This window comes from Erythrolamprus reginae, chromosome 10, assembly GCF_031021105.1.
Source record: "Erythrolamprus reginae isolate rEryReg1 chromosome 10, rEryReg1.hap1, whole genome shotgun sequence".
Lineage (NCBI taxonomy): Eukaryota > Metazoa > Chordata > Lepidosauria > Squamata > Dipsadidae > Erythrolamprus > Erythrolamprus reginae.
The window spans coordinates 39,203,802-39,220,493 of record NC_091959.1 but is presented as its reverse complement, the minus strand read 5'-3'; the positions used below and the strand labels follow the sequence as shown (position 1 = coordinate 39,220,493).

Sequence of the window (16,692 nt, the reverse complement as noted above, 5' to 3'; positions counted from 1 at the left end):
GAGAGAATACAGTGTTCCCTCGATTTTCGCAGGTTCGAACTTCGCGAAAAGTCTATACCACGGTTTTTCAAAAATATTAATTAAAAAATACTTTGCGGTTTTTCCCCCTATGCCACGGTTTTTCCTGCCCGATGACGTCATATGTCATCACCAAACTTTCATCCACCTTTAATAAATATTTTTTTAAATAAACTTTAATAAAGAAACATGGTGAGTAATAATCTAAATGGTTGCTAAGGGAATGGGAAATTGCAATTTAGGGGTTTAAAATGTTAAGGGAAGGCTTGTGATACTGTTCATAGCCAAAAATAGTGTATTTACTTCCGCATCTCTACTTTGCGGAAATTCGACTTTCGCGGGCGGTCTCGGAACGCATCCCCCGCGAAAATCGAGGGAACACTGTATATCTGCTGAACAAAACTCCCCATTGGTGACAGGAAGGGCATCTCGCCAGTAAACACTCCACTAGTTCCATTCAGTTGCCCAAACTCCACTCCGCAAGGGATTATGGGGGCATTTAAAAAAGATTATAACAATCTACAATGTGCTACTAAAACCCCCAACTGAAGAATCCTATAATGTTACATCCACCCGTGAGCTTGGAATCAACGCTACAAAACGTACACGTAGTAAACAAGACAACTTCCGAGTCATTTTCTTGTCCGTATTCCCTCGTTTAGAGAACATGTTTTGCATTCGCTCTTCCGAAGAGAGGTGTGATAAACACGAGTGGGAGAATTTGTCTTCCCGAACCTCAGGGCCCAAGAAAACGCAACAGATGGCCCAACGCTTTTCCCGTCAAGGCAAGGAACAACACAAGCAAAAATGCGCAAAATGACTTACCGAGTAACCTTTTCCTGACAACGACTGAGCAGAACTCTGTGGGGAAAGAGAAAATGGATGTTAGGTCGTAAAAATAGTTGCAAAGAATGCTAAAATCAGAATCATTGTGAACTTTGAATGGTCACTAAATGAACTGTTGCAAGTCGAATAATACTTGTATTTTCACCCTTTCTAACATCAGGGAGCTTTCTCTGGGTTCAATCGTCCCTACCTTTGCATGTCATCTGGCGGGACCCAGGGGAAGAGCCTTCTCTGTGGTGGCCCCGACCCTCTGGAATCAACTCCTCCCGGAAATTAGGACTGCCCTCACACTCCTTGCCTTTCGCAAACTCCTTAAAACTCACCTCTGTCGTCGGGCATGGGGAAATTGATTTCCCTGGGTCGTTTTCGCTTTATGTATGGTTTGTATGAGATGTATGATTGTTTTTATATTAATGGGCTTTAAATTGTTTTAATTTTGGATTTGTACTGTTTCTGTTGTTGTGAGCTGCCCCGAGTCTTCGGAGAGGGGCGGCATAGAAATCTAATAAATAAATAAAAAATAAATAAATAAATAAAAATAATAATAATGCAGGTCTTGTCCAGGTGCTGCTTTGGCTGATGCGTAAGCAGGTGGTCCTCAATGTGTAATCACAACTGAGCCCAAAAGGTATGTTGCTGAGTGAGTTTTTTTATGACCTCCCTTGCCACCGTTGTTAAGTGAATTCCCGCAGTTGTTAAAGTTATAACACAATTGTTAAGTGAGCTTGGCGTCCCCACTGACTAGACTAGACCAGAATACTGAAAATAGAATAGAATAGAACAGAACAGAGCAGATGTTATAAAATGTTATGCTGTTAAATCTTAAGCTAATCAAACAGCTTAACATGTAACAGCCATGTTACCAATGTAAGGACTTTAGTGCTCTTGGCCTCAATAAGTCAAGAACTGCCTGTACAATAAAAGGTGTATGTATATATATATATAGGTTGCAGGTTCAAGTCTCTCAGTGAGGGTATGGCTAGCTGATGAGGCCAAAATAAGGCCGAAATAGATCTATCCTAGTCTCCCTTAATTTTCAAATTCAAATTCAGCAAAAAAAAAAAAAAAGTTATATGTGACGGTCTTGGCATATTCGGGTTTCTTCCCGTGTGGGATTTGGAAATTTCTGGCGACGTTTCGATGAGGTCCCACTCGTCATCTTCAGGCTGGTGCTTCTGTCCTTGTTCTAGGGCGAACACAAGGACAGAAGCACCAGCCTGAAGATGACGAGTGGGACCTCGTCGAAACGTCACCAGAAATTTCCAAATCCTACACGGGAAGAAACCCGAATATGCCAAAACTGTCATATGTGTACCCGTGAAAATCTACGAAAACACACACACACACACACACACACACACACACACATACATATATATATATACATTTATATGTATGCCTCTCGAGGTGGTACAATAAAACATCGAAGTACAAACAGTACCAGTAAATATAAATTAAAATTAACATTCTAGAATTCATTTGTTCATTATATATTTATGTAATTGTGTCAGAAGCATTACAATTAAAATAACCTTCACAATTAAAAATAATTGTAAAACATTTTTTTAAAAAATTGCAAAGAATCTTCCTTTTGCTGCGAACTTTTGTTTTGTTTTGTTTTTTACATAAATACAGTGGTACCTCTACCTAAGAACGCCTCTACTTACAACCTTTTCTAGATAAGAACCGGTTGTTCAAGATTTTTTTGCCTCTTCTCAAGAACCATTTTCCACTTACAAATCCGATCCTCCGAAACTGTAACCGGGAAAGGCAGGGAGAAGCCTCCATGGGGCCTCTCTAGGAATCTCCTGGGAGGAAACAGGGCCGGAAAAGGCAGGGAGAAGCCTCCATGGAACCTCTCTAGGAATCTCCTGGGAGGAAACAGGGCCAGAAAAGGCAGGGAGAAGCCTCCGTGGGGCCTCTCTAGGAATCTCCAGGGAGGAAACAGGGCCGGAAAAGGCAGGGAGAAGCCTCCATGGCAGTGTTTTTCAACCAGTGTGCCGTGGCACACTAGTGTGCCGCGAGACATGGTCAGGTGTGCCGCGAAGCTCAGAGAGAAAGAAAGCAAGAGAGAGAAAGAAAGAGAGAAAGAAAGCAAGAGAGAGAGAGAAAGCAAGAGAGAGAGAAAACAAGAGAAAGAAAGAGAGAGAGAGCAAGAGAGAGAGCAAGAGAGAGAAAGAAAGCAAGAGAGAGAGAGAAAGAGAGGGAGGGAAGGAGGGAAAGAGAAAGACAGAGGGAGGGAGGGAGAGAGAGAAAGAGGAAGGAAGGGAGAGAAAGAGGGAGGGAGAAAGAAATAGAGTGAAGGGGAGGAAGAGAGAGAGAGAGAATTTTTTTGTCCAAACTTTTTTAGCCCCCCCTCTCCGCTCAATGTGCCCCAGGGTTTCGTAAATGTAAAAAATGTGCCGCGGCTCAAAAAAGGTTGAAAATCACTGCTCCATGGAGCCTCTCTAGGAATCTCCTGGGAGGAAACAGGGCCTCCACCCTCCCTGTGGTTTCCCCAATCGCACACATTATTTGCTTTTACATTGATTCCTATGGGAAAAATTGTTTCTTCTTACAAACTTTTCTACTTAAGAACCTGGTCACGGAACGAATTAAGTTCGTCAGTAGAGGTACCACTGTATTTATTTTTATTCGAAACGTTAAAATACAGACTCTAAAACAGGATTTACAAAAAATAAATAAATAAATAAATAAGACATACAGTCTGATTCCCCCCCACCCCTAAAAATAAAAATAAAATAAAAGAGCTGAATAATCATCCACCGGAGTTACCCAACCTCTCGAAGCAGGCAAGAGATGGTCCAGGAGGACAGTAATGAAAAAGACAACAGGAGACCTGGAAATTACAAATCACTTTTTTTCGGAGAAGGCGCGTAAAGAATCACCAACGAGGCTCAGCTTGATCTAAATGCTATTGCAAAGGGCAGGGGGTTGTTTCTCATTGGTGTTTACACCCCCCCACCGCCGGCTTCCCTCTGTTGACATTTATTCATTTCTCCGCAGGCGAAAAAGCCCACAGCTGGAAGGAGCAACAGAAAACATCGAAGGCTAATTCAGAAGCTGACATGGTTCTTTTGAGAGATGGGTGGATAAGTAGAGAGGATGTGCAGGAGAAGAAGTGGTAGAGCCCGAAGGTGGAGTCAAGGGAGGAATCAGCCCGGAGTTGTTATGTTGCCACAAAAAGTCCAAGTCAAACTCCTCTGGAATTCCACCAACTCTACATTTTTATTTTTTCATTTTATTGTATAAAGCACAAAAAGAAAAGAAAATAGAAAATTAAGGGAGGGAAAGGGAATTGGCGGGGGGGGGGGGAAACTGAGTGTGAGATACAAAGGGTGGAAGAGAGAAAGAAAGAAAAGGGGGCATTTATTTATTTATTTGATTGGTTTTATTTTATTTTATTTTATTTGTATGCCGCCCCTCTCCACAGACTCAGTGCAGCTAACAACAGTGACAAAAAAGAGCATGTAATAATCCAATACTAAACAGCTATAAAACCCCTTATTATAAAACCAAACATACATACAAACATACCATGCGTAAATTGTAAGGCCTAGGGGGAAGTATCTCAGTTCCCCCATGCCTGACGGCAGAGGTGGGTTTTAAGAAGCTTACAAAAGGCAAGGAGGGTGGGGGCAATTCTAATCTCTGGGGGGAGTTGTTTAGATGATGGGACCTGGAGAAGACCCACGTTGTGGGACCTAACTGGTCGCTGGGATTCGTGCAGCAGAAGGCGGTCCCTGAGATAATCTGGTCCGGTGCCATGAAGGGCTTTATAGGTCATAACCAACACTTTGAATTGTGACTGGAAACTGATTGGCAACCGATGCAGACCGCGGAGTGTTGGTATAACATGGGCATATTTGGGAAAGCCCATGACTGCTCTCGCAGCTGCATTCTGAGCGATCTGAAGTTTCCAAACACTTTTCAAAGGTAGCCCCATGTAGAGAGCATTATAGTAGTCGAACCACGAAGTGATGAGGGCATGAGTGCCTCTGAGCAGTGACTCACGGTCCAAATAGGGCCACAACTGGTGCACCAGGCGAACCTGGGCAAACGCCCCCCTCGCCACAGCTGAAAGATGTTTCTCTAATGTGAGCTGTGGATCAAGGAGGATGCCCAAGTTGTCAATAACTCCCCCCCACCCCCAGGGTGATGGACGGACAGATTGTCCTGGGGAGGCAAAACCCACAGCCACTCCGTCTTATCAGGGTTGAGCTTGAGTCTGTTGACACCCATCCAGACCCCAACAGCCTCCAGGCACCGGCACATCAACTCTTTCCAACTCATCCAAGCACAATAAACACACTCCAGCCTCAACTTTTTGCTTTTACGCATTAATATATAACTAGCCATTTCTATTACAGTACACCAAATCTTTCCAATCAACAAATCTAAGATCAAAGTTTCATATTTTAAACCTTCACCGAGCACAAATTGTAGAAGTGATATCCAAGTAAAAACACGTTTTCCTCTATAAATGAAGTAATCAAGTTTAGCCATTCCTGATTTATATCTTCCTTGCTATGGAAATATTGTGTATTTCTATTTGCACCTAGTAATCTTTGTGAACTGTCACCATTTACAAAATGTATTGCATCCTTTCAAATTTTTTGACCTTACTGGGGGGAAAAAATCCATGAACTCTTCTTATCTAGGGCCAATTTAGTGCTGATTATTGGTTGACTAGATTCTTACATACAGGGAGGGAGTCCTTGACTTAAAACGGTATTTCGACTGACTGTTCCAAGTTACAATGGCACTAGGTAGGACCATTTTTCACACTTACAACCACTGACCCCTCCCTATGGTCACGCGCTCAAAATTCTGACAGCTTGGGAAACTGACTCACATTTATGATGGCTGCAATGTCCTGGGATCACGTGATCTCCTTTTGCAACCTTCTCACAAACGAGTCAACGGAGAAGCCAGAATTAGGCGAGTGAATTATTTGTTTAGCAGAGTGATGGCGTTCGGGGGGAAAACTGTCCTTGTGTCTAGTTGTCTTGGTGTGCAATGCTCTATAGCAGTGATGGCGAACCTCTGGCATGGGTGCCACAGGTGGCATGCAGAGCAATATCTGCTGGCACACGAGCCATCGCTCTAGCTCAGCTCCAACCTGCATGTGTGTGTCAGCCAGCTGACCTTTGGCTTTGGGAGGGCATTTTTGGCTTTCAGGGAGCCTCCGGAGGGATGGTGGGAGGGCATTTTTACTCTCCCCTGGCTCCAGAGAAGCCTTTAGAGCAGGGGTGGGCAATTTATTTATTTTAATTTATTTTATTTTATTTTATTTTATTTTATTTTATTTTATTTTATTTTAATTTAATTTAATTTAATTTAATTTAATTTAATTTAATTTAATTTAATTTAATTTATTTTAATTTAATTTAATTTATTTTTTTATTTTATTTTATTTTATTTTAAAGTCGCCCATCTCCTTCTGGATTTAAAACAATTTTAAAAACCCCAAAATAAAAACATTATTCATATCCTTTTAGCCGGAGCTAGATGGTATAGCCCAGTCCATCAGCCCGGTTCAGATTATCCTCTGAACTCCCTACACCCACATCCGTACACCCACACCTGTGCCCACTTTTCCATGCCGCCTACTCTGAGGGGGCCACCATTTCTCGCAAGCCCTTCCCTAAGCAGCTGCTATTTATGGCTGATATTTCATGTTTCTAATTTTCACCTTGGGGCTCCTAGGTGGCAGCCCACCAACCTGCCTCTAATTGCCAATTTGCTCTCTTGCTTTGGTCTATCAGTCCGTTAGGCTCTCGCTGTGCCCCTCATCCCAACCCATTCATCCAGGGAAGCCCCCCAGAAATTGAAGGGTTAGCTTCCTCTGAACGATGGGAACCGGTTTCCCTACAAACAGGGGAAGACCACCATGTCACCTGCTCCCATCCCCCTGGAGACAGCACCAAATTGTGACTCTTATGACACCCAGCCCAACCCATCATCCCCCTCCCCACATCCAGCCTTCTTCCCCATTTATTTCCAATTACCGGTAATACAGCTTTCAAAAATTTGCTGTTTTTTTGTGGGCAGATCAGGGCTCTATTTTAGAGGATAACAAGCATCAATCCATTCCATTTAGGGGAAAACCCATTAAAAATCACGGGCTTTCTATAAGCAGATGGGTCAAGAAAAGATAAACCCCTTAAAATAAACCCATTATATAAAGTGCCAGGTGCTTGATATAATGGGGGCATGGGTGGGTTTGGGGGTGAAATTAGAGCAATTATGGAACGAAGGAGCAGAACAGTAGAGGGCCTCCTGCTCGAGCAGGGGGGTTGGACGACAAGATCTCCAAGGCCCATTACAACCTCAAAGGTCGCCCCTATTTTGTTTTAATCCAAATGGTCATTGGGGCTTGTTTCTTTTATCCTTTTAAGATTTCTCAGGTTTATTGTCAGCTCTCCTGGGTCAACCGGATAAGGAAGACGACTAGATGAGCTAATTCCACTTTAGTGTAAGGCTACATTAACAGAAACCTGCTGGTATAAAAGTACAAAGTTCCCAGGATTACTTTTAACTGCCTGAGTAATTAGGGAGGATTTTTCCTAAGTTTCTTCCTCTGACTGCTAAGCAACTGAGGGCTCCTCTTTCTCTTATCTGATTGTTTCCTAGATCTGATTATTTCTTAAGGCTCGCTCCTTCCTTCCTTCCTTCCTTCCTCCCCATTGTCTTTCCTTCCTTCCTTCCTTCCTTCCTCCCCATTGTCTTTCCTTCCTTCCTTCCTTCACCTCCTTACATCCTTAGACTCCACTTTCTCCTTTCCTTCCTTCCCTCCTCCCTTCCTCCTCTTTCTTTGCTACCTTCTTTCTTCCATTCATCTCTTAACATTTTCAGACTTCACTCTTCCCTTTTTTCCTTCCTTCCATCCTTTTCTCCTTGTTTTCAGACTCCACTCTCCCTCCCTCCCTCCCTCCCTCCCTCCGTTCTTCCTCCCTTCCTCCCTTCCTCTCCCTCCTACTACGTTCTTTCCTCCCTCCCTTCCCCACCAAGATCATCCACACATTCTATTATCTATCTATCTATCTATCTATCTATCTATCTATCTATCTATCTATCTATCTATCTATCTATCTATCTATCTATCTACTTGTTTATTTATTTATTTGCTTGTTTGTTTGTTTGTTGGTTGGTTTATTCAATTTTTATGCCACCCTTCTCCTTAGACTCAGGGTGGCTTACAACATGTTAGCAATAGCACTTTTTAATAGAGCCGGCATATTGCCCCCACAATCTGGGTCCTCATTTGACCCACCTCGGAAGGATGGAAGGCTGAGTCAACCTGGAGCCGGTGATGAGATTTGAACCGCTGACCTACAGATCTACAGTCAGCTTCAGTGGCCTGCAGTACAGCACTCTACCTGCTGCGCCGCCGTGGCTTACAAATAGTTTGGCAGGGGGAACCCACTCCCCCAAATTTTTAGGTAATTAGATGGTGAGAACATGACCAAAATGCTAGCCAACCCATGCCACCTAAGATAAACATGCTTTTTAGGATTCAAGGTTGTCTCACTCTTCTTGACATGATGCACCTGCTTCTGCCAAGGGTTCCCAAGCCAGGGTTGCTGATCTAAATCTTGGCAGCTAAGTCTTTGGATTGTGTTGCTTTACAACCGAGTCCGCAAAAGGTTTCTGCTCTGACATGTGAACAGCCTGTGGCCCAGACTTTCATTTTGACTCACTCGAGCAGGGCAGGAGATTAGCTATTTAATAGCACGGTTTGCAAACCAGATTATATCTCAAATGCATCTGAGAGCAGAATTGAGAACCGACAGGGATGCTGAGATCTGCTTTGGCCTTTACTTGTTTATTTTTTTAAAAAAAACCTTTGGTTCTTCCTCGTAACACCAATGGGTAGCAGATGAAACAAACTTTGATGCAAGAGAACATTTGTAGTTCGGGGCTGGAACTGCGAGGTTCTTGGTGTTCCAAGAAGTCAACAACTAAGCTCAGAGAAGACCAAGGATCCCACAAGGAATTCTATGTGTCATTGTCTCATTTTGGGGTTCCTCTCAATCCCTTCTCCACCTCTTAAGTTGCTTGGGAAAATATTTCCACTTTTTGCTGGAGGTATCAAAACATATTGATAAGAGCCAGGGTGGCGCAGCAGGTAGAATGCTGTACTGCAGGCCACTGAAGCTGACTGTAGATCTGAAGGTCAGCGGTTCAAATCTCATCACCGGCTCAAGGTTGACTCAGCCTTCCATCCTTCCGAGGTGGGTAAAATGAGGACCCAGATTATGGGGGCAATATGCTGGCTCTGTTAAAAGGTGCTATTGCAAACATGTTGTAAGCCGCCTTGAGTCTAAGGAAAAGAGCGGCATAAAAATCGAATAAGTAAATAAGTAAAGTAAAATATTGGCTTTAACCAATGGTCACTCAGTTTTGCTGTGCCTTACAATGGAGGCTTACTAGGTATTTATTGATAAGGGAGAACAAGTTCTTCAACACTGGCCAAGAGCGGAAGGGTCTCCAGAAATGGAATATTAGCCATGTTACAGCGATGGATGGATGGATGGAGGGATGGATGGATGGATGTGAATAGATGGAAGATGGATCAGTTAGCTAGCAAGCAAGGGAGCAGGGCTGTCCCAGAGCAGAGGGGTCAGCATTGTTCTCATCAGCACATGGAAAGACCAGAAACAATGGAATGAAACTGCAAGGGAGCAGATGTAGATTAGACACCAGAAAAAGCTTTCTGATAAACCAGTGGAACAGTTTGCCACAGGAGGTGGTGGGCTCGCCTTCACTGGAGGTCTTCAAACAGGGACTGGACAGTCATCTTTCTGGGATGGTTTGATGAAACCTGCATTGAGCAGGGGGTTGGGCTCGATGACCCTGGAGGTCCCTTCCAACTCTATGATTCTATGATTGCATATGAAGCAAATTTCTTTCACTCTTATTAGAGGCTATTTCCCAGTCTTATGCCGAAATCTCTCTGATGTGCAGGTCCCCTCACGAGATTTTGTTTCCTGCACATGTGCAAAAGCAAAATCTTATTGGGACCCACATGCACGCACTCCAGAGACAGGGACCTGCAGGTGCAGCTCCATTTTCGCTACTGGTGTTCAGTGTGACCCGTACTGGGTAGCAACCCGATACCGGGACCCACCCCTGCTCCAGGCCTACAAGAGTTGGGAAGCGCCCAAACAGCTTGCCACCCCAAAGAAAACGATGGGGGCGACACGGAAACATCACACACACACACTCAACACCCTCCTTGCCTTTTGTAAGCTTCTTAAAACCCACCTCTGTCGTCAGGCATGGGGGAATTGAGATATTCCCTTCCCCCTAGGCTTATAGAATTTATGCATGGTATGTCTGTATGTATGATTGGTTCTTTAAATTGGGGTTTTTTTAATTACTTTTAATATTAGATTTGTTGACATTGTCTTTTTACTGTTGTTAGCCGCCCCGAGTCTGCGGAGAGGGGCGGCATACAAATCTAATAAATAAATGAATGAATGAATGAATGAATGAATGAATAAATAAACAAACAAACAAACAAACAAACAAACAAACAAACAAACAAACAAACAAACAACCTCATGTCGAAGATGGTTGGGTTGCCACAGACGAGGTTTATCCAAGTGGACAAGGCCATTGGAGCTGTGAGTTCTGCCACCTGTTTACTGGATCCGTGTCCCTCTTGGTTGGTTTCGGCCAGTCGAGAGGTGACACGGAGCTGGGTCCACGAGATTGTCACCGCCTCCTTGGGGAGGGCGTCCTTCCCGGCTCCTTATAAGGAGGCACTTGTGCGCCCACTCCTCAAGAAGCCTTTCCCTGGACCCAACCGTGCTTAATAACTATCCTTTAAAGCCCTTCATGGCATTGGACCAGAGTACCTCCGGAACCGCCTGCTACCGCACGAATCCCAGCGGCCGATAAGGTCCCACAGAGTTGGCCTTCTCTGGGTCCCGTCGACTAAACAATGTCGTCTGGCGGGCCCCAGGGGAAGAGCCTTCTCTGTGGCGGCCCCCGGCCCTCTGGAATCAACTCCCCCTGGAGATTAGAACTGCTCCCACCCTCGTCTTCCGTAAACTACTTAAGACCCACCTATACCGCCAGGCATGGGAGATTTGAGACACCTTTCCCCCAGGCTTATTATAATTTATGTTTGGTATGTCTGTGCTGTTTGGTTTTTAATTATGATAGGCCTTTTAGTTTTTTAATATTAGATTTGTGCCAGTATAATAGTGTTTTTATCGTTGTTGTGAGCCGCCCCGAGTCTTCGGAGAGGGGCGGCATACAAATCTAATATATTATTATTATTATTATTATTATTATTATTATTATTATTATTATTATTATTATTATTATTATGTCTTGTCTCCACCTCCTTTCACACCCCCGGCTTCCCATTTTTTGGTTTCCATCCTGGGAAGTAAGAATGTGTGTTCCCCACCCTTCCTCCTTTCTCGCTACCCCACCGCCTGTTACTCCCTCGTCACGCGTAGCCTGAGTTCTAGCCCCTCCTTCCTTCCGTCGCTTCTACCCGTCGTCGCGGCTCGGCTGTCAGAGTCGTCAAACTGAATCCCCGTTCTAATCTGCCAAGAGCACTTTTCAGCTGACATTTTTAATAAATACTTTCGGCTTTTAAACACATTTGTGGGAGCTGTTTTAACCCCCCCCTTCCAGTCTATTTCCCTCCCCCCCCTTCTTCTTCAGGGGTGTAAGCTCTGAGCAGCCTTAATAGCAAATACATTAGGCTTATCAAAGGCTGTTTTCCCTCCCCCTCGCATCTAGAAACAGAGGTAGTGTTTTCAATTTTAAAGCTAAATTAACTGTCCAATTGAATTTAGTTGGCATGAGCCGCTTTCCCTGTGACAGGTTTTACTTATGTGAACCATATTTCACATTAATAGAACGCAACATGAAAACTTAACTCTCCCTGGGACACCGGGGTGGCTCGCCGCTGAAATGTTAAATTTAATATTTCAGACATGCCCGGTGCCAACGTTGGATTATTGTTCGTCATTTAAATCTCTCCTAACGGGGAAGGGCCTAATTAGCAAAAAATCATGCTTTAATGAAGGCGAAATGCTAATTGCTAACATCACACACATGCACACACAAAAAAGGCTTCACATAAAATTATCTCAGCACTTTCATTGATTTCTTGGCTATTGAAAGGGGGGGGGAGAAAGGGGGGGAGATGGTGGGGGAAGGACCCATTTGGGTGTTTATACACAAAGCCTCCGTCTGGTTTTTGTTTGATCATAACATTTCACTCAAAGGCAGCAATTGGGCAATTCAAAGGGAGGCAATGAACCTCTTTCCTTCCTTCAAATCTCAACTTCAACCCAGCTCAGAGGCTGAGGAATTAAAGCAGGTCCATCAGTGGAATAACAATAGCAACAGCACTTAGACTTATATACCGCCTCACAGTGCTTTGCAGCCCCTCTCTAAGCGGTTAACAGAGTCAGCCTTTTGCTCCAACAATCTGGGTCCTCATTTTAATGACCTCGGAAGGATGGAAGGCTGAGTCAACCTTGAGTCGGTCAGGATCGAATGGCTGGCAGTCAGCAGAGTTTCTCTGTAATGCTGCATTCTAACCACTGCACAGGATGGATGGATGGATGGATGGATGGGTGGGTGGGTGGAAGGAAGGAAGGAAGGAAGGAAGGAAGGAAGGAAGGAAGGAAGGAAGCAAGCAAGCAAGCAAGCAAGCAAGCAAGCAAGCAAGCAAGCAAGCAAGCAAGCAAGCAAGCAAGCAAGCAAGCAAGCAAGCAAGCAAGCAAGCAAGCAATTTGGCACCAGACCAGATTATCTCAGGAACCGCATTCTGCTGCACGAATCCCAGTGACCAGTTAGGTCCCACAGAGTGGGTCTTCTCCGGGTCCTGTCAACTAAACAATGTTGCTTGGTGGGACCCAGGGGAAGAGCCTTCTCTGTGGCGGCCCCGGCCCTCTGGAACCAGCTCCCCCCGGAGATTAGAATTGCCCCCACCCACCCTGTCTTTCGTAAACTCCTTAAAACCCACCTCTGCCACCAGGCATGGGGGAACTGAGATACTCTTTCCCCCTAGGCCTTTACAATTTTATGCATGGTATGTCTGTATGTATGTTTGGTTTTATAATAAGGGTTTTTAACTGTTTTAATATCGGATTGTTATATGCTGTTTTTATTACTGTTGTTAGCCGCACCGAATCTACAGAGAAGGGCGGCATACAAATCCAATAAATAAATAAAATAAATAAATAAATTTGGCAGATCGAATCTTAGTAGGCTCAAGGTCGACTCAGCCTTCCCTTCCTCTGAAATGAGGACCCAGATTGTTGGGGGCAAGAGGCTGACTCTATAAACCGCTTAAGAGAGGGCTGTAAAGCACTGCGAAGCGGTATATAAGTCTACATGCTATTGCTATTGCTCCTCTGGGAACAGCCAAATAAGGCTTCATGGCCCTTAAGAGATGGGTCAGGTTTATGCCTCTTGTGGCTGCATAAGGACTTGAGGCTAGTTCCCTTCTTGACCCCTCCTCCTTCCTGCCCAGCTGGAAGTTTCCTAACATAACATAACACTTCTATTCTACTAGTTTTTCTCATCATTCCTATCACCCATTTCCTCCCATGTTGACTGTATGACTGTAACTTGTTGCTTATATCCTAAGATTTTAATTAATATTGCTTCTTCGTTGCTTATTTGACCCCTATGACAATCATTAAGTGTCGTACCACATAATCCTTGACAAATGTATATTTTATTTTATGTACGCTGAGAGCATATGCACCAAGGCAAATTCCTTGTGTGTCCAATCACACTTGGCCAATAAAATTCTATTCTATTCTATTCTATTCTATAAGAACAACTGTCCCATTCTGTGGTTTTGCGCCTTTCTGTTCTTTCATGGTATTTGCGAGGTGATTACTGTACAGTGTTTGCAAGAGAGCTCAGCCAACTTTTGCATTAACTCTCTGTCACGACCTAGGGATGGGGAGGGGAAGTTATTACACGTCGATCCCCAAACGCCAACATTTGTTCATGCAAGGTTGGCGACATGGCAGCCTCCGAGAGCCCCGGGGTTTACTCACATCGCTGAGGCAGTCCCTCGAGCTACTGAGCTGGGAGCTGGTGGCTTCCCGGATGCTGTCATCCTCACTGTTCCTGCCACACCGTCTCGCTGGGACCTTCATCTGTAAAGAAGAGCAAGAAAGCACATCGTCTTTAGTCAAGAGTCCGAAGGAATCATGTTCACTTAGGCCCAAAGGCTCAAGCATTTCCCTGAACCAGGGTGGAGCTGGAAATGTATTTGGGAAACATCTGGATTTAAACAAATGGTATTTCAAATCTTCTTTAGGTGGCAAGGTGGCCTCAAGATACAGACAAACTTCTGTTCTTTCATTACGTCTTGGTAGCTCCAGCAAGACGCAGCTTTTTGGACTATTTTAGCACCAGGAAGTCAGCTAGCCACGGAATTTGCAATTTTTTCTTTAACACAGAGAAAAACAACAACAATGACCTTTAAAGCCCTACACGGCATTGGACCAGAATACCTCCGGAACCGCCTTCTACCGCACAAATCCCAGCGGCCGATTAGGTCCCACAGAGTTGGCCTTCTCCGGGTCCCGTTGATTGGCGGGCCCCAGGGGAAGAGCCTTTTCTGCGGCGGCCCCGGCCCTCTAGAACCAACTCCCCCTGGAGAGTAGAACAGCCCCCACCCTCCTTGTCTTTTGCAAGTTACTCAAGACCCACCTGTATCGCCAGGCATGGGGGAACTAAGATATCTCCCCCAAGCTTTTTATATTTCATGTTTGGTATGTATGTGCTGTATGGTTTTTAATTGTTGGGGTTTTTATATATTTTTTATTATTAGATTTGTCCCATTGTTACACTGTTTCTTATTACTGTTGTGAGCCACCCCGAGTCTTCGGAGAGGGGCGGCATACAAATCTAATAAATAATAATAATAATAATAATAATAATAATAATAATAACAACAACAACAACAACAACAACAACAACAACAACAACAACAACAATCCGGTCACAATTCAAAGTGTTGGTTATGATCTATAAAGCCCTTCATGGCACTGGACCAGATTCTCTCAGGGACCACTTTCTGCTGCACAAATCCCAGAGACCAGTTAGGTTCCACAGAGTGGGCCTTCTCCGGGTCCCGTCAACTAAACAATGTCGCTTGGCGGGACCCAGGGGAAGAGCCTTCTCTGTGGCGGCCCCGGCCCTCTGGAACCAACTCCCCCCAGAGATTAGAATTGCCCCCACCCTCCTTGCCTTTCGTAAGCTTCTTAAAACCCACCTCTGCCGCCAGGCATGGGGGAACTGAGATACTCTTTCCCCCTAGGCCTTTACAATTTTATGCATGGTATGTCTGTATGTTTGGTTTTATAATAAGGGTTTTTAACTGTTTTAATATTGGATTGTTATATGCTGTTTTTATTACTGTTGTTAGCCGCCCCGAGTCTATGGAGAGGGGCGGCATACAAATCCAATAAATCAAATTAATAAATCAAATCAAATCCAGTCTAAGCATCTGGCACCATCCCAATCATAATTCCCAATCGCTTTATCTGATCACATTATACACAACGTCAGTCTTCTTTATTTTAATCGTCCAATTTTTTCTCCTCTCCCAAAAGTTACACATGACAAAAGTCCGAGTTTCCAACCGAGCCTCCTCTATGGTGGCAGGCAGAAATGGAATAAAACAAAGTCACACACGGCGACATACAAAGAGGAACCTGACCTAACAAGGGCTTTGGTGGGCGAGGAAATTAGAGGCACCCACGTCGCCATTAACCTCTCCAAGTAAACGCCAATTACGAAACTTCTTTCGGTACCTCTGCCCCTTGTTGACTGCTGTGAATTAAGAAGGTCATCCACCTTTCTGACAAATCTTGTCCATTTACACCTGCCGGTTGCCAGCAGGGATGTTCACCCCCACCCCCCAAACATCAGTTCCCTCCCCTGTTGCTAGAACAGTCAAGCAACCTGCTTTAATTCACTGGTAATTACCTTAATGAGACTCACGCAGGCCTGATCTGGGAAGACAACCTGGGGTGTTTTTTTTGCACAATGCAAGCTATTGGTTTCGGCAGGGGGGATGCCTAGGCAGCATGAGGTTAGAAATGGACTTGCCAAGAGTGAGTGTGTGTGTGTAGGGAGGGATGCTTGAAGCTGTTCCTTGTGCCATAAACTGATTTTGCCTGTTTTAATTGTGCAGAAGAGAGAGACACAAACACAATGGCTGAATTTGGTGCCTTAGTTCTTTCTTTTGTTTCACCTCTACCTTTAAAATGCAGTCGTATTAGACACCAGTGTCAGAAATAGGTTTATTTCTGAAGGTAATATTACAATGCGAGTAAATGGTTTGTAACCATGGGAAAGACTGATAAGACGGAGTGGGTGTGGGTTCTGCCTCCAAAGGACAATTCCATCTGTCCGTCCATAACCCTGGGGGAGGAATTATTGACCCCCTTGGAGAGGGAACGTAACCTGGGCGTCCTCCTCGATCCACAGCTCGCATTAGAGAACCATCTTTCAGCTGTGGCGAGGGGGACGTTTGCCCAGGTTCGCCTGGTGCACCAGTTGCGGCCCTATCTGGACCGGGACTCACTGCTCACAGTCACTCATGCCCTCATCACCTCGAGATTCGACTGCTGTAATGCTGTCTACATGGGGCTACCTTTGAAAAGTGTTCAGAAACTTCAGATCGTGCAGAATGCAACTGCGAGAGCAATCATGGGCTTCCCTAGGTATGCCCATGTTACACAGAGTGGGCCTTCTCCGGGTCCTGTCGACTAAACAATGTCGTTTGGCGGATCCCAGGGGAAGAGCCTTCTCTGTGGC

The 16,692-nt window shown here is 44.6% G+C and overlaps 1 protein-coding gene across 1 annotated transcript in view; it reads right to left on the bottom strand.

Moving 5' to 3' along the window:
• The window catches only part of FBRSL1 (fibrosin like 1), a 499,240-nt gene that overhangs the window by 407,440 nt on the left and 75,108 nt on the right, over positions 1 to 16,692 (bottom strand). Inside the window, 2 exon segments of the mRNA XM_070762728.1 lie at positions 844 to 879; positions 13,917 to 14,018. Of these exon segments, the coding sequence (XP_070618829.1) occupies positions 844 to 879; positions 13,917 to 14,018 (138 nt within the window).